The sequence below is a fragment of the Callorhinchus milii genome, unplaced genomic scaffold (genome assembly GCF_018977255.1).
Source record: "Callorhinchus milii isolate IMCB2004 unplaced genomic scaffold, IMCB_Cmil_1.0 Scaffold3, whole genome shotgun sequence".
Classification (NCBI taxonomy): Eukaryota; Metazoa; Chordata; class Chondrichthyes; order Chimaeriformes; family Callorhinchidae; genus Callorhinchus; species Callorhinchus milii.
The window spans coordinates 45,391,774-45,416,528 of record NW_024704744.1 but is presented as its reverse complement, the minus strand read 5'-3'; the positions used below and the strand labels follow the sequence as shown (position 1 = coordinate 45,416,528).

At 41.1% G+C, this 24,755-nt stretch overlaps 1 protein-coding gene across 1 annotated transcript; it reads left to right on the top strand.

Moving 5' to 3' along the window:
• Positions 1 to 2,028: 2,028 nt before the first annotated feature.
• On the top strand, positions 2,029 to 20,688 carry LOC103178321. Its single transcript, XM_007892990.2, has 7 exons — positions 2,029 to 2,161; positions 12,118 to 12,250; positions 15,037 to 15,212; positions 15,579 to 15,754; positions 15,920 to 16,067; positions 17,305 to 17,444; positions 18,834 to 20,688. Exons 1-7 carry the CDS (start codon positions 2,107 to 2,109, stop codon positions 19,947 to 19,949), a joined length of 1,944 nt encoding a protein of 647 aa, XP_007891181.1. The 5' UTR covers positions 2,029 to 2,106; the 3' UTR covers positions 19,950 to 20,688.
• The last annotated feature ends 4,067 nt before the right edge of the window (positions 20,689 to 24,755 follow it).

Genomic DNA, 24,755 nt, shown 5'->3' with positions numbered 1-24,755 from the left:
TGAGGAGATGCTGACGGGAGCCAATCAGGAGAGCCTCGGTCTTGTTGACGTTCAACTGAAGAAAATTAGCTCTCATCCAGGACTTGATGTCTGACAGACATTCTGTCAGAAAAGCAGTGGTCCTGGAGTCGAGGATGGAGGCAGAGATATAGTTCGATGTCATCCGCATACATGTGGAAGTTGACCTCATGTTTGCGGATCATGTCACCAAGAGGGAGCATATAGATATTGAAGAGGAGGGGACTAAGGACAGAGCCCTGAGGAACGCCACATGAGACGGGGCTGAGGCTAGAGGAGAAGCGTTTGTGGACATGAAGTGGAGGCGGTGTGAGAGGTGTGATCTGAACAAGCCAAGGACAGAGTTGTGAAGGTTGAGGTGAGAGGAGAGGCGGTGGATGAGGATAGAGTGGTCGACGGAGTCGAAGGCACCAGAGAGGTCCAAGGGGACTGCTTCAGGGCTAGGGACAGTATCATAATCCTTGCATTTGATTTTTTTTTGGAGGAAGTTCACTGTATCCTGTTGCGTTAACAAGTTGATTGAAGCTCTGTACAGGATAGTCTGTCTAATACATACATGTAGCAAAAGCTGAGCCACATTGACTGGTTTGCTTCATTCCAATAGTTGGGACTGCCAGATGGGTTACATTACACAGGATTTACTTAGATTTTTTGTTGAGTTACTGTGTCCTTCTAACCAGGGGTCCAATACAAGCCATTATGATGGGAGACAGGAGGCAGGGGCAGACCAATGGACCAGTTGTCTTCAGTTGTTGTAGCGTTTGGCCCACTCCTCAGCAAGGATCATAACCTTTGCCTGTCACTCCCCTGTCAAGCATCACATCACAGGTCACAAGTTGCACTCCATCATTCACAAACTATTGCATCCACCCTTTTTGCATAACGTGGAGCCTGGGAGAGTCACCCAGCACCACAATCTCCTTTTAGTTAATCATTTTAACTCGGCAGTGCAATTCAGTACATGATCAAAGGAACTCTGTAATGGCATTAAAAACACATGTTAAACCTTATTTCAGTCTTTGGTTTGAGCTCCCTGGGACCCTGCCCTGCCCTGCCCTGCCCTGCCCGGCCCTGCCCTGCCCTGCCCGGCGGGGCTCTGTGTAAATGCAAGTTGGTGGTGGTGGTTCAGGGACAGAGAAGGGAGAGAGGACACTTCTGGAAGAGATTTGGTGAGTGTGAGCACTTTTTGTCAGTGTTGGTAAACAATCCAATAAAAGCGGTGATGCTTTTTTCAGGGCACTCCACCCCCACCAAACTGTTTCGGGGGCTGCTGTGGGGGGTGCACGCCCTGCTCTTGGCTTTGAGCCTCTGCACACTTGACTCAACAGCCCGCAGCTCTGTGGGAAACACCTCGCAATGCCGAGGCGTGTCGGGGCTACGTTAGCGTATCGGAATTACACCGCACCTCCCGCTGCAGCCGAACCTGCACCAGAAACTCTTGATGCTCCGACACGGGCTGTGCCGAGGCTCTGCTCTGCTCTGCTCCCGGTTACCTGTTGGTGGAGGAGAATTGTTGTCAGAGCGGATCGGCAGCTGATGCCCTGTGTGGAGACAGACAGACACACACAGACACACACACACACAGACACAGACAGACACACACAGACAGACACAGACACACAGACAGACACAGACACACAGACAGAGAGAGACACACAGACAGACACACACAGACAGACACACAGACAGACACACACACAGACAGACACACAGAAAGACAGACAGACACACACAGACAGACAGACACACACAGACAGACACACAGACAGACAGACACAGACAGACAGACACACACAGACAGACACACAGAAAGACAGACAGACACACACAGACACACACAGACACACAGACACAGACACACAGACAGAGAGAGACACACAGACAGACACACAGAAAGACAGACAGACACACACAGACACACACACAGACAGACACACAGACAGACAGACACACACAGACAGACACACAGACAGACAGACACACACAGACAGACACACAGAAGGACAGACAGACAGACAGCCGCTCGCTGTGAGGTGCGATCACTACAAGCAGATGGACTGACTCCTGTTGGGTTATTACTGTGGCTATATGTCGGCATTAGGCTATTTTCCAACAGTCCTATTGACTCTTTTAGACGTTACAGGTAAGTCCTGGTGTTTAATCATTCAGAGATGCCAACTCCTGCTCTCCTTTTTCCTTCTGCTTTTATATCTGACTTTGAGTGCAAAACTCTGTGGCTGTTTCGTGTTGTCTCAGTCGATTAACACAACTCTGAGCAGTCACCAGGGAGAAGGGTTTGGCAAAAGCGTTGTCATTGCCAGAGGAAGGTACAAGCTGCAGCAAAACACCTTTCTACTTTACCAAATGTTGGTAGATTTACCAGCGAGTGGATTAATAATCCTCCTGTTGCACATTTGTACACAAATTAATCCAAGCTTTGGGGTATTGGGTTGCCAGACCTATCAGCTAACAGTTTTCGCTAAGAGTTTTGTGTAGATGTATATTGTTATTGGGCATCCGATGCTAAGATTATTTGGAATGATTTAATATGTTTGATAATAATCTCCATGAATGCCATTTCAAATGCAAAGGATTAGATTACATGCTGTTACCTGCAATGCCCAAGCAACCACACTCCAGCATTCATAATACAATGTAATAATAATCCTTCCATTTCATATGGAGCCTTTCATGCCAGAAAAATAACAACTTGTATTTATATAGCGCACCTCACGCAGGGTAGAGACCCAGCGCGCTTGACAGTGGCGGAGCACGGTGCCAAGCCGGGACGAGTGGGAGGTGACCGTTGGCACGGTCGAATAGGAAGGTCTTCAGGCGCGACCTGAAGATGGGGAAGGAAGGGGCAAGGGGGAGGGACAGAGGAAGAGTGTTCCAGAGATTCAGGGAATAGTAGCTGAAAGCGCATCCACCAATGGTGAAACAGAGGGCACGAGGTACAGTGTAGAAGGCCAAAGCCAGTTGAGCGGAGGCAACGGGTTGTGGGTAGTGGAGCTAAGCAGGTCGGAGAGGTAGGGAGGTGCCAGGGCGTGAAGGGATTTGAAAATGATTGTGAGGATCTTGAAATCGACCCATTCGGCAATAGGGAGCCAGTGGAGCCTGGCTAGAACTGGTGTGATGGGGGTACAGAGTTTAGTGTTGGTGATTTTGCGGCGGCGGAGATTTGGATCCTGTGTATGGTGGAGCTGGGGAGACCGACAAAGAGGGCATTTGGGAAGTTGTACAGAAAGGCTCTCAAAGCACTTCACAGGATTTACTGTAAGGCGTAATGACTGTATTTGTAGGCGAATGTGGCAGCCAATTTTCATGCAGCAATGTCACACAAACAGCCATGAAATTAAATATTATAGGAATGTGGGAATGTCTGGAAAGGAATGTATCAGAATTATTGTGTTCCAGGAAGCAAAAACATGGCTTTAAATCTAAATATACAAAATGTAAAATTTGACATAGCTATTTTCCTAAATACAGCTTTTGTTTCTAAAGAAAACTGATGGAAAAAGATAGTGGTGTTTATGGATCATTTCAGTGTCAGCGTGGCTCAGTGGTAGCACTTTCACCACTGACTCAGAAGCTTGTGGGTTCAAGCCCCACATCGGGAAATTTGATCTCATAGTCTAGATTGACACTCCAGTACCATGCTGAGGGAGTTTTGCATGATCACATGTGCCATCCTTTGGACGAGACATTAAAACAAGGTCCTGTCTTCCTGTTCAGTTAGTCTTTAAAGATTCCATGGCACTATTTGGAGATCCTTCAGTTCTCTAGATAAAATTGGCCATTCACTTCATACCTGTTTACAGGACATTGCTCTGCACAAATTAGGAGCCATGTTCGCCTATAAAATACACATTCACCATGCTTTACAGAAAACCATGCAAAGTTTTCAGACATTACAACATGATAAGGCACTTTCTGACCACAGAAAAATCCCTTTTTGCATTGAGAATTGATTTGGTCTTTTCATACCATCTTAAACGATCTCAGAATATAAACATTTCTCCAGTCCTGAACAATAGAATTTTAATTTGTATTAACATACATTTAGCACCTTTCGTGTCAGGGGGACATCTCACAGTCCAAGCACTTGTTAGCATTTTGCAATATGCCACCCTGCACATGATGGAGGGAGCTCACACTCAGAGCTGCTGTGGGTCACTTGGCATGCAGTTAAGCAGGTTTATCGTAACAATGGAGAAAAATTTAGCAAGAATGGAATGAAAAAAGATAGTTAAGCAGATAGATGGATATAAGGCACAATAAAACTGAGACGAACAGAGGGCCACAGAAATCATAAAATATGTCTGCATTATTCTGCTTAGAAACAGGTAATTTGGCACATCAAGTCTGCAGTGGTGTTGTTCTCCACATGAGACACCTCATCTCATCCCATTCTCTTGTTCGCTTCCTGTGTTGTAAAACACATGCAGAGGGTACATTCTGCTAGTCCTGTAAACGGACTAAGTTAGCTTTGGAGTATCAATTCCAGCCTTGATCTGAGGAGTAAGATACTGTCTGGAAAACAGATGAAAGAAAGAACCTGCCGTTTTATAGTGCCTTGTCACATTGAAACATATCAAAGCACTTCACAACTCTTTATCATCAAGTGTAGTGACTCCACTGCACTAGAGTGTCTGAGGGGCTGACTTATAGTGGAGTGTAAACTATTATCTGTCTGTCTGTCTGTCTGTGGAAACTCAAAACATATTTAAAAAGATGGGTTTCAATGACCACAATGAGATCAAAGTCTTGTTTATTCAACCGCTGGATTAGATTATGACTTGAAGCCAAGTTAAAACAATAACCACCATTAGCAAATAAACTGCTAGAAATATTCCTTTCAGCACATTGAATGTTCTTGTTAAATAAACCCTCATGGCTTCCCGATATGAAAGGCGCTATACAAATGTAATTTTGTTGTTGTTGTTAACTGCCAATTTGGTTTAGTTCATAGCACTCTCACCTCTTGAGTGAGAAAGTTATGTTGCAGGATTAGAGCTCTCAATCAAGGCTCACTCGCCAGTGCAGTACAGCGGGGCAGTGTCGCATTGTCAAGAGGTACTGCTCTCAAGTGAGTTGTCCAAATGAAGGTCTTGTCTACCTGTTTTCAGGAGACATTGAAAGATCCCATTGACAACAACAACAAATTACATTTGTAAGGTTAGGGACAGAGAGGCTGAAGGACCGACTGCCAATGGTGGGGTAGGTCGGGCAAGGAAAATGGAGCAGGCCGGAGCCTGGTGAGCGGAAGTAGCAGACCAGTTGATATGGCACTGTTGAAAAAGAGAAGGAAATTTCTCCAGGTAACACTACTTCACATGTAGGGCGATATATAAATGTTTTTGTTGCTGGTGCTCGTGCTCCGGTCAACAATTCCTCAGACTTTGTGGAGTCCTGTAGCTCAGTGGTTAGAGCACTCGCTTTGCAAGCGAGAGACCTGAGTTCAATTCCAGGCAGAGGGCGAAACCTTGGGCAAGTTTCCTTACTCCACACGCCTAATAATAATCCCTCCAAAACCAAAAACAATAATAAATTGGTCATTTTCAATCTACGACTGTTTGTGGGACATTGTTGTGCGCAATTGGCTGCCGCGTTCGCCCACAAATATACAGTCAATTCACTTTACAGTGTGTTCTGTGAAGCGCTTTGGGACGTCCTCCCGACGTGAAAAGCGCTATATCAAATGCAAGGATTATTATTATTATTAGACACAGCACACAACAGGCTTCATTATGAACACAACATTGAAAATTGCCCTCCCTTTATCAGTAAGTGCTCTGGGACTATACTCTGTCTAAAGGGCATTATATAAATGCAAGTTGTTGTTGTAAGTGCATTGATTTTTGATGTTGTGTTGAGCCTGACTGTATTGAGAAATCTCATTCTATGCATGCATAAAAAAAATTGGCCAATGACCAAGAAACGGAGACACTCCATTAGCTGGTATTTATATAGCACCTACTGAAGGATAATAAAGTCTCTCAGTGTTCTGCATTCAAAACACTGTGGTAGTGAGGAAATATTATATTACATACATTACAATCGTTCAGCCTGTCACGCACGTTCTGAGCTTGGAACAACAGCTGCTGGAAGGTGTTACCCAGAATGGTTTTGTAAATATCCGTTCATATATTTAGAGTTTGGAATCCATCTTGATTGTACAGTGCTGCTGAAGCTTAACCACACACTTCCAACTAATGGAACCATTGCTCAGTGGGTTGTGGTGTGTGTCTATGCTGTGAGCAGGAGGATGGTAACAATTCTGTCCTGCATTTCATGGTCCCTGCTATCCAACTAGTGAGGGCTCAAGCATGTAATTGCCGATTGTCTAAATTAAATTGAAGAAGCTTACCTATGATGAGAGGCTGGGTAAACTGGGGTTAAATTTCTTAGAGCATAAGAGGTTTTAGAGTTAATTTGTATGGTATTTAAAATACTGAAAGGAATTAGCCAGTTAGTAAGTGGATGACTCTTTCCTCTGGTAGAGAAATCCATTACATGGGGGGGGGGGCAGAGCCTTAATTAATTAAAATGATATAGCACCTTGCCATGATGTTGATATCTCAAAGTCTTCACAGAATATACTGTAAAGTAGATTGACTGCATATTTTGTGGGCAAAACATGGTAGCTAGTTGTGAACAACAATGTCCCACAAACAGCCATGGAGTGAATGATCAATTTTATTTGGAGGATTCTTGGCCAGAACACTGAGAGAAACCCCTTCTTTTCTCCAATAGTGCCATAGGATATTTAACATCCACCTGAACAGGCAGATGAAACCTTGGTTTAACATCTCATCCAAAGGACGTCTCCTCCGACAATGCAACAAACCTCAGCGTTACATTGGAATGTCAGCTTAGACTACGTGGTTCCAAGTCCTACCATGGAGTCCTGTAGCTCAGGGGTTAGAGCACTCGCCCGGCAAGCGAGATACCTGGATTCAATTCCAGGCAGGGCGAAACCTTGGGCAAGTTTCCTTACTCCACACGCCTAATAATAATCCCTCCAAAACAAAACAATAATAAATTGGTCATTTTCAATCCACGACTGTTTTTGGGACACTGCTGTGCGCAATTGGCTGCCATGTTTCGCCCACAAATATACGGTCAATTCACTTTACAGCATATTCTGTGAAGCGCTTTGAGATGTCTGGAAGATGAGAAAAGCTCTATATCAAATGCAAGGATTATTATTATTATTATTATTATCACATAGATTATGTCGCCAAATCTGACTCAGTGTTCAGTATCCCAGCCCACCCCCCCACCCTCCCCCCGCTTTACTCAGTGAAATTGCAAACAGAAACTGCTTCTGTGAGTTCTCAACAGTTGATACCAGAGACTTGAAGGTATGGGAAGGGATTTCCACACATGTCAGACTTTTGATTAACAGAACAACAGTACAGAACAGTATCGCAATACTGATTAGGTTATGTCACTCACTGTTTTTCACAATCTTATAACATTTCATATAGCTCATTAGGAAACATGGGAAATTAGGAACACGAAGAGAACATTCAGGAGTCTGTTCCACCTCATTTATTAGAGTTTTTTAATCCCAATAAAAAAATACTGCAAATTAGAACCCATTATTATAAGGAATGATGTCAGGTAGTGAGAGACCATCAGGTTTAATGAAATTGTCTACTTTCGATGCCGTTTGACGCACTGGTTGCAGAAAATTAGGGTGAACATAAATAGTGTGCAGCAACAGTTAAAGTTATCACATTAAGCAAATACAGTATTTGGAATTCTCATTTGGCAGAATAGAATTGCCGTTTATAAAAAAAGGCATTGTTTTGTGAGTCCTCACACAAACCAAGACTTGCAGCAGAGAATCCTGTGCATTCTCACGTACATTTAGTACCCACATATGCTGAGAGGAGACAGTTGTAGCAGTGTGAACGCAGTGTGTACTAACCACAATTACTCCCACACTGAACCCGCGAACACTTTCCATTCCTCAAGTTGCTGCTCGATAGCCTAAAATAAGCAAAACCACCAAATGAATGTCAATTAGTATTTATATTGCATTTTGTCTTCACTGGTTTCTGGACTTGACAGGTCTTTAGACTGTCAGCCTCTCCGCACTCTTCTCTCACTGGCTCCTTCACCTCACAGTTCTTTATTCGGCAGACTCTTCCTCTCTGAGCTTGTCTCTCTGGTGCTGCAGGTTTGTTTTGTCCAATTGCCTAAAAGTTACTATCCATCCTGACATTTATTTTGGGAGATTATAAAATCAAACAGTGTATCCAGCCGAGGGTAAAAACTTTACACCACTGACTGCGTTCTTAATGCATGAGAAAAATTAACCGGCCTAATATTATCCCTTGCATGCTTATCTTTGTGGAAGTATCTGAGCACAGATCTCGGTAAGTTTCCTCTCCCTTACCCTTAAACAAGTTTTGGCAAACAATCTTATTTGAAGGCATTGTCCCTTTAAGTAAAACAGCAGTTGTAAATGCAGTATAGAGCAAGTCAAATGTGACAGGAGAGGAGAGAACAATATTCTTCGAGCACTTCACACAGTTAGATCAAAAGCACAAGTAATGGACTGTGCTGCCAAGAAAGAAATCACTTTCTGCAGCCAAAAGGAAGCAGGCTTAGAACATTTCAAACACTGTTGTTTGGGGGCCTATTTGTTCTTTTAAGAGGCAGACAGTCCTTGAATATGATGCATGGCTTATTGCACTTGCTGTTAAAGTCATTCAGTTTGAACAAGGGATAATGCTCCTTTCAAAGAACTCAATGAAGGCAGGCACAGAGTGTTGCTTATTTTTATTCGGTCAAGTTTAGTTTCAGGCTAAATTTCACGTAAGCCATTAATAGGTTGTGCTTACCACCCCTCTGCATTATTATTAGATCAACTCCAACATCTTTTATCGGAACATGAAAATAGGCTGTTGTTTCTCTGTCATTGCTACTGTGTGTAAGTAGCATGGGAACCTTCACAGTAACTTATCAGATAGGCCTCCTGTCGCACCTGTAGCACCATTGTATGAAGGACAGAGGTTGCAAAACTGGCCACAAGGTAAATGGCAGATAAAGATGCTCGGTGATTTGATCCCTGGCATTCTTTGAATGATCAAGTTATATAGAAATATATTGGATAGATAATTAACTGAAGGAAGTTTGAAATGACACCACTTAAAGGTGCACTGCCTTTCATGGAAAGGTGTTTGTAATTTTATTTATTATTTGCTGACACATAAAATACAGTAAATCTCATCATCATCACGGACATATTGTTGAGATGAAAACAGCAATTGGCCATCAATTCTTCTGGTCTTTCTCCTCAAGAAGAAAAGATTTTCCAAATACAGTACCTTTTTTNGAAAACAATATTTCATGGTAGATTCCATAGTGAAGTTCACCTGTTCAGGTGGATATTAAAGGTCCCATTGCACTTTTCGAAAAGTGAAGCTTCTTCCAATGTACTGGCCAACAATCCCCCGGATAAAACATCGGTCACTCACTTCACATCTGTTTGTGAGACATCATTGTGCACAAATTAACTGCTGTGTTTCCCGATAAATACAATCACCACACTTTACAGAAAAACTATAGTTTTTAAAGTACATGATAAATTATTCTTGATAAAGTCCTATACCTTTATTATTATTCAAATAATAATTGAAATAATTAAACAATTATTATTTATCATTATAAAATAATAATGATTATTATTTTTTAAAAACTGCATGCAATAGATCCTAATAGATCTGAAAGGAACAGTAAAAAATGCTTAGCCCAACACAACACCATGTATTGACACTAACTAATAAAACTATTGCATACCGTTTTGCTTTTCTGTTAAATGAAAATAATGCCTAGGTTTAATTGTATTTTTACTGTATTTAACAAGTAAAAAAGGAACGATTTTGAAATGAATATATCAACCTAGGGTTAATCCAACACAATACCAAAGGACAAGGATAAAGGCAAACTGTAACTGCCTGACCATACAAGCACAATAGATTTTGTAAGCAAGTCATCTTTAACTTGTATCTTAAAATATGCATGACTCTTGCTGGGACTAGTAACTAGCCAATATGAGAAAGATATGTGAAAAAGACCATTCTTTATGTTGCCATTTTGAGCAGTAAGCATGTTCCTAATTAAAACTGGATGGGTTACGATCGTAATGGAGCTCAGAGTTATTGTGGAGTCCAGTAGCTCAGTGGTTAGACCACTCGCCTCTCAAGCGAGAGACCTGGGTTTGATTCCCAGCACGGCAAAACCTTGGGCAAGTTTCCTTACTCCACAAACCTAAGAATAATCCCTCAAGAAAATAAACAATAATAAATTGGTCACTTCAATCCGCGACTGTTTGTGGGACACTGCTGTGCGCAATTGGCTGCCGCATTTTACCCACAAATATACAGTCAATTCACTTTACAGTATATTCTGTGAATCGCTTTGAGACGTCTGTAAGACGTGAAAAGCGCTCTATCAAATGCAAGGATTATTATTATTATTCAGCCTCTGGTTATAGATGGAAGTTTGGCATGAAGGCTATTAAGAAAGTTACCTATAGACATGATGTTCTAAATGTCTTGTTCCTTCTAATAAATATGAAAGGGGAAATTAGTTAACAAAGGAACAACTTGATTAATATCAGCATTAGAGTAATACATTCTAACAAGATTTCTTTCTAATTCCTATTCTGGCTAAACACACAAAACCTGGAACTTAATGCTTGCGACACAAAGTCAAAGAATGTGTCTTGTCACTGCAAAGGTTTATTTTGTGGTTAACGTGTAATTTAAATATATTATAACAATATTTAACTTGGATTTATATTTTCAGACATCCTGTAGCTATTTTTAAACTGAAGTTTTATATTTTAGTAGAACATGTTTTTTAATCTACATCATTCTTAAAAACGTTTTATTTGAAATTTAATTTATTATATGCATTGAAAGAAATTTTTGAAAACAATCTAAACCTAGGGTTACTCTGAGCCACCTCTCTTTTATTTAACTGCTAATGTTTTGTTCACATTGGTTTAATGGCATGGTTGATATCAACTCATTTATAAATAGCTGACTCTCAACAGCGTCATTTGGCATTGATTTCAAACTTAATAACAATAGATAATAATCCTTACATTTGGTATAGTGCCTTTCACACCAGGAGCACATCCCAAAGCACTTTACAGGATATACTATACTGGAAATACTGAGATAATGATCAGTATCAGGTTGGGTGAAAAACTCCTATTTGCCAAAGAATGGCCAATTTATCTATAGTTTAGTGTAACTGAATGTCAACAACGTTATTTTATATTGAAGGAAATGTGACAAATGAATGGTTTTGAAGTTGTCTCAGAAAAACTAGAAAGGGTATCTAATCTCGCTTCTTGGATTTGTCAAGATGTGAAGAGCACAATCACTTACTAATAATCCTTGCATTTGACATAGCACCGTATCATGTCTTCAAGGCATCTCAAAAGCTTCACAGGATTTACTGTGAATTATACTGACTCTGTTTGTAGGTGAGTACAACAGCCAATTGGCCACAGCAATGTCCCACAAATAGCCACAAAGTAAAATCCTATCTGTCTTTGATACGCAGCCCTAGGAATGGCTTCAGGTAGTTTCATTAATAGTGACTATCCTTCTGGGGGTGGATGGATGGTGGTGGACAAGGTTCTTTACGCATGAGTTGGCTCAAGATTAATATCTCAAGAATAAATTGGATATCTAAATTGAATCAGTCCTCTGTGTTAGTCTCAATAATCTGGTTCCTGAGCCAGGTGGGTCTGCAGTAATCCACGCTACTACTGTTGACAGACCAGCTAGTCTGGATTGTCAGCATGCTTTAGAATAGCAGACCAGTCAATGGATCTAGGGATACTTTCCACTTCCCAAAATCCTATCAGAATTCTAGATAGACAATTTGTAGGTGAAACTGGTTGAAATATCTGCAGAAATAATTAGTTGAAACTAACGGTAAGTGGTATCGTATCTGTAGATCAGTGCATCTTTAGGATAAATTTTGTTAGATCAAAGACTTTAAGAATTCTGATATTGCTGTGTGCTTCAGGCATGCTAACAGTCTTGCTTTCTGTTTTTTTAGGGATTCTCAAGGGAAGTACATTGCCTGCACCAAGCAATGTGCGTTTTTTATCCAAAAACCTGCAGAATGTTCTACACTGGAAATCACCTGAAGAGAACGAAGCAAGGATGTGGTACACTGTGCAGTATAAAATGTAATGATTGCTGTCATTCTCCATCTGCTACTTTATTGTCTGTAGCTTGTACCAGTCCCTAAAGTGAGGATAGCTATAACCAATAGGCAGCTTTTCAGTGTGATGCAGAGCCTTCTTGTAGCCATACAGAGGCATCTTCTTGTAGCCAGCTCAATGTCTAGGTAGGACTAAATACATCCAACCAGCAGAAGAGTTGATAATCCTCAGGAATGTGAAAACACGCCTATGGGTTCAAAGGAACAGACTCAACAGACTCAGTGGCCCATCAGCCTGCTTTGATCCTTAGGACAGTTGACTGCTGATTCCACCTGCCCACCCCGCACACCCCCACCACCCCCACCACCAACTACACACACAAAAAGATAAAAACATATGATCCTTAGGAAATTGAAAAAAAATCTTTACACAACCATTCAATTTCTGCAGGGCTTCAAATAAGAATCTATTAAAACAAATCTAAGTATAATGTGTCTTGCTAATGCTCCCTTTATACAAAAACTATGATTTTCAAATGCAGGGCCAAGATTGTTGAAAAACAATTTAATTGTTGATTTCCTGTTTGTGGCAATGCTCATCATGATTAGAGATACTGGCGTTGGAGAAAGATTTACTTTTCAAACTCATTGTCAGCATCAAGTGCACCCAGACAGGCACATGCCTTAATTCAAAAACCCCTCTTTGCGCATTAATGTCTCAAGATGAAATGGAATACCTAAATTGGTCCAATCCTCTGAATTCAAATTCAATTACCAAAAGTGAAAAGCTTCACTAACCCAGTTACTCACTAGATTGAATGTAGTGGGTTAGTTCAGAAAAGTGGCTGCTTGTTTCATCTCAGTAAGTGGAATCCCTACGGACTGTGATGAATTCAGGTGATCTGTTTACCACACTTGATGATATATTATGCAAATGTCCATTTCTGACCAATTTGTGTCAGAACTGTTTGATTGAATTACATTCCCAACAGTTCATCTCTGAGTTCTACATTTTTAGCTTCAGAAAATAGACCTAAAGCAAAGATTTGCAAAACCACCGCTTTGATGGCATGGTGGAGCTTTAGTGAAAGGCACGCTGAGAACGCTTTGCTACAGGAAAGCAAATGTGACCGCAGCAAAATCATCCGTGTGCTAGATTACGCTATCTTTTTGATGGAGTTCAATAAGACGCACTAAGGCTTCGATACACAAAGGTATATAAAGGTAAACCACAGATGTTCAGGTGCAGGCTCTTATCAAATAGTTATCTCAGTTTAACCACAGTTCATAGCTCAAAGACTGTTCACACAGTATGTGCTCTACTTTTTCATGTGAATTTATTATGCCAGTGGTTTATTTGCTATTGTTTGGCACGCACATAGTTTTGAACTTGATTACAGCACTTCCAGAGAACCATCTATCGGACAAATTACAGTAAACTCCTTATAACAAGATGCAAAATACTGCAGATGATGGAAATCTGAAACAAAAGCAGAAGTCGCTGGGAACACTTGACCTGCCGAGTGTTCCCAGCAACTTCTGTTTTTGTTCCTTATAGCAAGACCCAGGCTTAACTTGTCACTACCACTTAAAAAAGCCATGCAATCAATATCCCAGCCTTTTCCCATGCAACAAGTTAATAAGGGACTCCACTTTACTGGTCATTCGTCTTAATACGTAACAATGGGATGTCGCTCAGCGCGGAGACCACTTTATCAATGCAAGATGTTGTTGTTGTCACATTCTAGAAATTCTTGTAACTCCTTATAATGTAAAATTGATCGGAAAATTTGTCCGAAAAGATGGCATCTTACATCGCAGCTATCTCCCGCCCTATCCTGTAACTGATGCAGGTGATCGACAGAGGTTGGGCACCCATGCTCAGATGCATTGGAGAGGCCTCTGGTCTATTGAAGGGCTATTCTGGCACTCATAGAAATGTCACAACAAAGGAGGTAGTAACGTGAGAATAAAAATGTTCAAACTGTCCTCAGTTCAGCTGCTCTATAATCTGCATGATCAATGTGGTGCATATTTAAAATGAATATTTGTAATGTTTACACAAGATCATAAGATTGATACAGATGAAGATCGTTCATCCCATTTCTTCCAGATGTGCATTCCCATCACAGCGTCAAGCTGTTTGTTAAATGAATCCAGTGTCGTAACCTCAACTACTTTTTCTTGGTAGCTCATTCCAATAATTAATTACCATCTGCGTAAAAAAACACTTCCTGGTTTCTGTCCCAATACGGTCCTTTGTAACTCTGAATCTATGTCGTTTGATTGTGCTGTCTCAGTGTATCCAAAAGTATTGTTCTCCTCTGTACTGCCTCTAATGCCTGGGCAGTCCCGTTAAATTGCAGCCGTTGTAACTGTAACACTACTCTAGGTGTAGCCTGCCCAGAACACTATAAACTTGAGTATGAAAATATGGACTCAATTAATTTGGCAATGTAACCCAGCATCCTGTTTGCCTTGTTTGCAATCCGAGACACTACACTGCATGCATGATTAGTGCTTTATAGATTCAAGTTGTTGTAGTGTATTGTTACCACAAACTGTTTTAACATGGTGAGCGATAGTCAGAGGTATTTAAATACTTGCAGTCATTGGTGTATAATTTGAACCAAAGTTGTGCAGACCTGCTGATTATTGCTAATTAGATGGTGTGGATTAGTTGTTACAGCGTTAATATTAGTTGGATTCTGCACTGTAGGATCAGCACAATGGGTCAAATGGACTCCTCTGTTTAAACTTTCTATGATTCGATGAAATTGATGGCCCTTTTTTAAAAAAAATCCAATACAGATATGGAGAATCTTGGAAGGACAAGATAGAATGTCAGAACATTACCAAGACATACTGTGACCTCTCCAGTGAGACAGAGGATTACGACGATTACTATTATGCCAGAGTAAAGGCTGTTTCAGGAGCAAGTTTTTCAGATTGGAATCAAAGCAGCAGATTCAATCCTAAAGGGGAAAGTAAGTATAAGAATAAATATGTAATCTTGCTACAAATGATTATCAACCATGGAAGCTGATCCGAAATTTACGTGAGCGATTCTCCGTTTTAATGTGAAGAGGTTTAAGTGCGAGGTTTAATTGTTGCCAGATGCTTTTGAGCTTGTTACGGTTACGGACTAAACCTGCATTGTTCTACCGGAACAATATGTTTCAAGACAGCAGGCTAAAGGCACTGATATTAAACAAAACGTATAGATGTTATTTGGAAATGCCTGTATTGGGTGAGTGTGAGCATTTAAAAGGCATAATTAGGAAACTCTGCATGACTGAAATGTCAGCCGGTGAGGTGTTACATGTTACATATCTATATTTATTATCTTTCAGCAAATATTAGTGCTCCACGTGTATATGTCGAAGCCACTAACTGTTCCATTGCCATTACATTTATTGGACCCGAAATATGGAAGAGCAACAACCAGACTCCAGTCAACCCTTCACTTATTGATATCTTTGAATTGAAATACAATGTGTCGATCTTCAACAAAAACAGTAAAAAAACAGTAAGGATCTCATGTTTTATTGGAATCAAAGCAGCTGTAAAGAGTGAAATGGATGTCAGAGAACAATCACTTATATAGAAACAATTATTTGGGAATATTATATTTTCTCTAATTAGTCTTTTTGTACACAGTATATAGTTGTGTAATTGTGTTCCCCCCATCCAGACGAGCTTCCTGCAAAATGCTTACAACAATAAACGACTTGAGGATTTGAAATGTGACACCACTTATTGTGTAACAGTCAGATCGTTGACGGACTTCATTAACAAACAAAGTGAACCTTCTGAAATGATGTGTGTAAGGACTCCTAAAGGTGAGGGTGTCATTTCAAACCAAAAATAATCAAATTAACCAGCTCCAAATTACGTTGTGCCATTGTATTGTCAAAGGTGCCATCGTTTGGACGAGACATCAAACTGAGAGCTCGTCTGCCTCTTCAGGTGGTGTTCAAGATCTGTAGCATTTGAAAAACGAAGGGAATTTCTCCCAGTGTCATGCCAACAAATCCACTAGTTAAAATTAGTTATTCATGGTTATTTCTGAGATATTGCTTTGCATAAATTAGCTGCTGTGTCTGCCTTTCACTTTGCAGTAAATCCTGTGAAGCACTTTGAGATGTTTTGATGATGTGGATAAGCTGCTATAAGAAGTGCAAGAAACATATTACTGTAATGTTATTCGATATATAGTTTTATTTTGGTCAGTTGGGTGTCTGACACACATGGAAACCTATCCCATACTTAAGAGTATTCATACCAAACTACTGAGAACTCCACGCAGATGGTGACACTGTTTCATTAGTATTACATTCAGTAGTCAAAAACTTAACCTCAATTGTATTTGTTGCTATTCTATTTCTTGCATTTTTTTGCCCACAAAACACACAATCACTGCATTTGCAATGTATCTTGTGAGCACTTAGGAATGGCTTCTTGACGTGAAAGGAGCTATACCAAATTTAAAGATTATTATTATTAGTATTATTACCGTCATTTAGAGGTTGGAGGGCATTTAAAAACATATTTTAACATGATATCGTATGGCACTGTGTTTAGGAATATCACCATTTTCGTTGTGTTATCTCCGGCAATATTAAAAATATGGTTCACAATTCACCAGGAAAATCTGTTAATGAAAGGCTGTACTTTTACTTTTCTTAACTGGACAGCCAACTATTTATAGAAATGTCTCAAATATGACAGTAATAATAACATTCCTTGCATTTGATATAGCACTTTATCACGTTGTCAAAATATCTCAAAGTGCATCACAGTATTTACTGTAGAGTAAAGTGATTATATATTTTATAGGCAAATCTTATCTTTGAATTTATGTAGCATTGTTCAACTGCACTGTCACAAAATAAGTACTGAATTGCTCACCCAAAAGAATATTTAAGAAAAATACAGCAATTGAACACTAAAACAAATGTAATAGAAGCAAAAATCTTCTGTATTATTCAAGATCTCGAACTGAAGGATTGGTGAACAAGGTGCTTTGACTCAACACCAGAGAACATTAACATTATTTTCCTAATTTTGTTTTCACAGATCATGCAACAGAAATAGTTATCTTGGTCATATATGGATGTGTTTTACCAGTCTTAATTCTTGTTTCTGTGTTTGTTTTTTGTTGCTGTGTCATGTACAAATATGTGTATAACAGCAATCAGAAACAACCTTTAAATCTGGTGAGTAACTCCTTGCAGCTTTTTCCAATATTATACTGTTTTGAAACCCCACTGAAGTGCATAGAAAGTGTCATTAGAAAGAACAACAAGTTACATTGGTATTGAGCCTTTTAAATCGGGACAACATCCTAAGGCGGTGGAATGTTAAGGATTTGGATCCAAGCTGTGGGTTGGGATCAGAAAGGGTGGAGGTCAGGGATAGAAGGGTGACCAAAAGAGGAGAGTCTTAAGATGGGCCTTGAAGGAAGTAAAGGAGGGACTATGGAATATTAAAAATATGGTTCACAATTCACCAGGAAAATCTGAGCAAAGGGACTATGGAATGGAGTTCCAGAGGGTGTGGGCAGAAAGGCTGAGGGCCCGATAGCTGATAGTGGGGCGGGCTGGACGGTGAAGGTGGGGGAGGGATTGGAACAGGCCGGAGCCCGCTGAGTGGAGGAAACGGACAAGTTGTCAAGGAGTAGGAGGTCACAGAGCTAGCGAGGGGCAAGACCATGGAGGGCTTTGAAGGCAAGCAGTGGCAGCAGGGGGAGCATGGAGGGCAGCAGCAACCTGACAAGCTGGAAATCAGCCTTTTATTGTGCTTTGTTTTATGCAGAGGTCTGAGATTATGGATCAGCCACAGGGGTATGCCATATAAATTTATTGTATGTTTAAAAAAAAGTTTAGCACTTTCTTTGTGCACATAGTATTGCTTTAAATACCTCCACCTAGAAAGTTAATGTTTATATTAAAAGCACTCTGGGAATCAAAGGTCATCTTATATTTGATCATGAGAGTTGAAAAGTGCAGATCGATTAAGTCAGTAGGCAGAATTGTCACAGGTGGAATTCGATGTGACTAAGTGTGAAGTACAATAATACACTTTGGATGAAAATAGGAAGATAAGAACATATCTGTCTCAGTGGGGTAAATGGATAAGGAGAACATTTTCCACAACTCTTGAACATTTCCATTAACATTTTCTCTTATCATTTCCTCAAATTTTCTGATGGGAAATAGTCTATCTAAAATTACTTTAAACATTTGACTCCTATAATTTTCAGCACTATAATCTCATCAAGAACCTAGAGTATGGAGCATTTACAAAAGAGTTGGGAATATTTGATCCATGATGTTTTTCATTAGATTGAATAAGGAGTTGGATCTGAAAATTATATTTGTCATTTTTACATGTTTTTGAATATTTTATCTGGAAAAATGTCAGTTAACCTTTGGGGCTTATGCTTGCAATGGATTACTATTTGCCTCAGAACTAAAGTTCACATACAAAAGCATTCCATATCCTTGAAGTGGTACCATCTAACCTTTCATGCTTTGATAAACACAATCAAAAAACAAATTGGGCCACACACAATATCTTGTCACAACTTATTTTCTTTCTTCCAGCTTCTCCAATATCATCAACCAAATAGTGCACTTGTAGTTCTTCCACCTGAGCTGCTGAACATTAATATTCTTGTTCTCGAAAATGAGAGGAAAATGTTGTCACATGACTGCTTGGAAACTGAGGATTGCAAAGTCTCCCTACTGTCCCAGTGCAGCACCGAGTGTCCTGATAAAATGAAGACAAAACATTTGGCAATAGACAATGGCAAAAACATGTACATGTCTCAAACTATCCAAAATTCATCATTAGAACACAGTGGAGATCGCCAAGATAGCAGGCAAAGTAATGTTCAGCCTCAACAAAATGATTATCAGACCCAAACCCATTTATTAAATAGAGGCGATCCACAGAGTAAAGTTGAATATGGAGTAATTGTAATGGAGAAAAGAGATCACACACAAGAGTCACAAACCATACAGATACCTGCTGATGAACATGAGGAAGTACTGAGTGCTGGCTATAAGTCAAGGCTACCTTTACAGCCTTTAAGGCAAGGAGTTTCACAGCGTGATATTGAATATGGGTTTATTACAATCATCCCAAGTATTAGCCAACAATATAAACAGGACGTCCATCTACGAGTGAGGGCGACTGAGAAGCCAAAGAGGACTAGTTATTTGCCATATCTACTCCCAAACAGCCAACGTGGAGAGACTGTATGGAGAAGTACCAAATGTGCAAGAATTGAATCAGCGAGCAATGCTGACTCACAAGAAAATGTTTATCTGCCAAAGGTGTACCCTCAAGAACCAGAACAAAATCATTATCGGTCACAGTTTCACCCGCAGCCGCTGGTTGGAGAGGCTCCATGGAACAGCAAAACAGTTTGTCCTATTGAAATAGATGACAGCCAGCATCTGCTGAATGAAGTGTACCAGGCCAACGAGGAATCAGAGTCAATAATATTAGATTGGGATCCTGACACTCGCAGGCTGGTGATACCTGCACTCACTGCTGAAGCAAATTCAGGTGGTAATGGTTATTTGCCCCAAATACAGGAGCTAGAGATTGATCTTTTGTCTTCCGTGTGTACAGAGAAATCTAATTCTCCAGGCACTGAATATGTTGATATATCGCAATTCCAGAGAAATTGGGGACTGCATGTACAAACATAGTAAGGAGCTGACATCTTCTGGCTATGTTGCCTGTGCTTTAACTACTCAGATTTCAATTAACTTTGTGTAGTTTTCTTGTAATCTCACCAGAAAATTCACCTCTTGAGCCTGAGAAAGAGAAATAGTGAATAGAATCTGCATCATAGCAGCTGCAAAGACTTGCTTTAATGTTTTTTGTTCGCCTAACTGGGCCCTCCAAGGTCTGAGCGTTAAGAGGATTGGGAGCACAGTAACATGTGGGTTTCGACTGTATGTTGCAGGACCCTGGGCCTTCCTCTGTCATTGCTAGGATCAGTGCGCAAGGATCAATGTAATTGATCACAATTGGTTAACCGTCAGATAACAACCGTTTGTTAACGGACACCAGTAAAATTATTAGCCAATGTTCAATCCATTCAACTAAAGTTGGCAATGAAAACAAGACATTGATGATCTTAATACAACTGAAATAAATTTGAAAGGAAAGTTGTTTAAAGAGGACATGATCTTTTAACTACATGAATTTGGTGAACCGTATTTCATGTATTCCAGTGTTGTGAAGCTTCAGATGGAACACGATTGCATTATCAGGTGAATTGGTAGCATTTGAAGTTATTGCATTAGAAAGATGTACATGTGCTTCAGCTGTTCTTTGTCACCAACAACAAAGATGATAATTAACCAGGCTAAATGCATTCTTGTTCATGTTACAAAGACAGTGTTTAGGTACAGAAAATTTTATTTTTATGTTATTAGAATTCTTGAGATTTTTAAATGCTTGATCAGCATGTATTAAAAGTATGATAACTAATGCAGTTTTTGCATCATTTTCACATATCACACCACTACTATGGTTCAGTGTGCTATCCTCCTGATTGGGGGGATGGGGGGGGGGAAACTGGGGTCTCCTTTGGGATGAGCAACCGCCTGTGGCGGTCTCGTAATTCCAGGCAGGTCCACATACTCATTGACATACCAGCCAGCCTGGTTTTATGAGAATAAATTTCCGACATTTTTAGTGCTGTCTGTTTTTGTGTGTTGACATATTGTAACATGACAAGACTTGAGCTGCTTGTTTTTCTTCCCCTTTCCAAGAAAGAGGCGAGTGTCACCTTAACGTTTCATAGAATAGCACCTACTCACAGCTCCAGCAGAGAAAATGAAACCTTTCAGGGGAGTAGCAGGAAAGCACAATTGAAACTGACACCTTCCTATTTAGTGGAATCCACACATTATTTCATTATAGAATTTATCCCTTGCTCTGTCTTTAACAGAGTTTATTAAAGGAAGTGTAGATAACTTGAATCTAATATGTAAAGGTTACTCATTGAGATTAAGTGCAATTAAAGGTACTGAAAACCCCTTAGGATATATTAGCAGATCAATAGAATCAATAGACTTGTTTAATCCTTGTTTAATCTCATTTTACCCATTTCAAATATTTTATTTTCATTTTTCTTTACTAATTGAAGGTTACAACCTGCATTATAAATGACTGCATAGAATATAGAGCAAAAACTTTGCAATCACATCACTGAATGGCTCAGTAACACATATTAATTAAACCCACGTTCATGGCTCATATTCTCCCCCCTGCAAAAGTGAGAAAAGTCCAGTTCCCTGTACATAATAAAAAAAAGTAATAATAGTTCTCGAATTTTGTACAGCACCATTCACACAGGAAGGATGTCCGCAAAGTACTGTGAAGACTTGGGGTAAATTTCCACATGTATGCGGATGACACCCAACTCTATCTCTCTGCCTCCACCCTCAATTCCAGGATTACTGGTGTCCTGACCAACTGGCTGTCCGACATCAAGTCCTGGACGAGGGACAACTTTCTCCAACTGAACGTCAGCAACACTGAGGCCCTCCTGATTGGCTCGTGCCAGCGCCTCCGCACCTCAGGCGCTGGCAGCATCAGCCTCCACGGCTACACACTCAACCTCACAAAGCCAGTCAGCAACCTGGGTATCTTGTTTGACCGTGAACTGTCCTTTCCCCCTCACATCCGCGCCATGATCGGCACTGCCTACCACCACCTCCGCAACATTGCCAGACTCCACCACTGCCTCACCCCTCAGGCTGCTGAAACCCTCACCCACGCATTCGTCACCTCAAGGCTTGATTATGGAAACTCCCTCCTCATCGGCCTTCCCAACTCTTCCCTTCACAAGCTGCAGATCATCCAAAACTCTGCGGCTCGTGTACTCTCACGCACCAGGCTCCATGACCCCATCACTCCCACCCTCGCCCGACTCCACTGGCTCCCCATCCCCCAGAGGATCAAATTCAAGATCCTCGTCCTGACTTTCAAGGCCATCCATGGCCTTGCCCCCTCCTACCTCTCTGACCTGCTGATTCCCTACCAACCTGCCCGCTCCCTCCATTCAGCGGGCTCCGGCCTGCTCCATGTCTCCCACCTGACCCACACCTCCATTGGTGGCTGGACGTTTAGCCTCTCTGCCCCACAAACTCTGGAACTCCATCCCACAGTCCCTTCACCTCGCTTCCTCCCTTGCCTCCTTCAAGGCCAGTCTCAAGACCCTCCTCTTCGACCGTGCCTTCAGTCACCCTCCCACCTCTCTGCCTTCCCTTACCCCTACCCCACCCCTCCCCCATGCTCGGGTCCTGACCCCTGACTGTCCAGCGCCTTGGGATATCCTCCCAACATGAAAGGCGCTCTATAAATGTAATTTTGTTGTTGTTGAAGGCAGTAACTGTTTTGTAGGTGAATGGGGCAGCCCACTTTCACACAGCCATGTCCCACAAACAGACAAGAAATAAAGTGACCAATTTTATTTGTGAGATAGCCAGGACATTGAGACAAACTCCTGTCTCTTTCCAAATGCGAGATCCATGGGATCGTTAGTATCCACTTGAACAGGCAGATGCGACCTTTGTTTATAGTTTCAGCTGAAGAATGGCACTGAAAACAATGCAGACCACACCCAGCACTGCATTGGAGTGTCAGCCTAGTCTACATAATTTCAAAGTCCTGATGTGGGTCTTGAACCCACATCCTTATTCAGAATGTTACCAACTCAAAGGCGAGACCGACAGACTGATACATACATTCCTCTTACTATTTTTTAAAAAAATCCCCAAAGTTTCACAACATTTTGAAACCGGCTGAGGTCTAATATTGCAGAAATACCGAGGTTAGTTATGCAGTCGTGCCAACCATACTTGTGTGCAGAGGGAATTTCCGGTGCCCCGAACTATATAATTAAAAGAACAACAGAAAGGAAACATAGTTTATGCAATTCATATAATACACAGAGGAACAGAGCAGCTTTCTGCACTCAGAGGGTCATTTGGCCCATCACATCTGTATCCGTTTTTTAAAAATTATCCATTTTTTATTTTCCTGCTTTCCAGCTGTTTCCCCATATTTCATAATTATTTTTATTGCTCAGGTATTTTATTACCCAGTTTACTTTTAAACAATTCTGATTCAACCACAACAAATTACACTTGTATCGTGCCCTTCACGTCGGAAAGACGTCCCAGGGCGCTGGACAATCAGGGATCTGAGCTGGGAGTTGGGGTCAAAAGGGGAGGAGGGCAGGTATGTGCCCACACGTGTGGCTGCTTTGCTCACTGGACTCCCTCACTCTTCCCTACACTGCAGGTTTCTTAAAACTCTGTCGCCCCCTCCTCTCTTGCACGATGCTCCCACAAGCCTATCACCCCCATCCTCACCCAGCTCTATTGGCTCCCCATCCCCCAGTGGGATGAGTTCAAATCCTTATTCTCACCCTAACCCTAATTGGATCCACCTTACCTCTGTGATCTACGTCAACTCTACCGACTTGGCTGCTCCATTTGATCAGGGAATACTAGCCTGTTTTATGGCCCGTGCCCTAACCGTTCTACCATTGGCTGGTGAACATTCAGCCAATCTGCTCCTGCTCTCTAGAAATCTATCCTATACTCCCCCTACCCGCTCCTTCCCCCCCACCCCAGTGCAAGGTTTATCTCATGACGTATCTCATTGACCGTGCTTTTGGTCATATTTCCACTTCCCAACCCCTTTGGGTCCCATCCCCAGCTCAGGTGCCAAGCAAATATTGTCAAGTGCTTTGAGATATTCTTCCGATATAAATTGCATTGTGTTATAATAGTCTACTGCAAGCAAAATCCATATTAGCTTTCAAAAGGGAATGGGATAGATATCTAAAAAACAGTAAACTTCAGGGATATTGGGAAAAAGGCAGGTAAATGGGACTGAAAGGATTGCCCTTTAAAAGTGCCAGCAGAGACATTATGGGCAAAATGACCTTCTTCAGTGCTGTAAATTTCCATTGGTTCTATGTGAGCAGCAAATGCTTATTTTCTGTTCGAACTGCTTTTCTATTCCATACCATATTGTAGCTGCTACTAATATATGTTTCAAGCATCTCATGAACCACAGCAGGGTATTGGCACAGAAGGTTATATTACAGCCGCAATACCCACAACCTCACACATCATCGCTATGTTCTCTATCATCATTTACTTGTGTTCCTTCTTGGACCTGTTCCTCTTATTTTTAAACCACAGCAACATTTGTACCTCATTTAGTTTCTGATAGGAATCAGGTCAGCGCTTGTTTTAGAGTCCCAAGGTTGTCATTTATTTTCAAAACAACACCTTTTTTTTATTATTGAGCTGCAGAAAATCAGCATGAAAACAACAGCAACAACAAATTACACTTGAAAAGCGCCTTTCACGTCGGAAAAGTATCCCAGGACGCTGGACAGTCAGGGGTTTTGGACCTGAGCTGAGAGTTGGGATCAGAAGGGGAGGATGGCAGGGGGGGTTTCGGTGTGGGAGGGTGGCCAA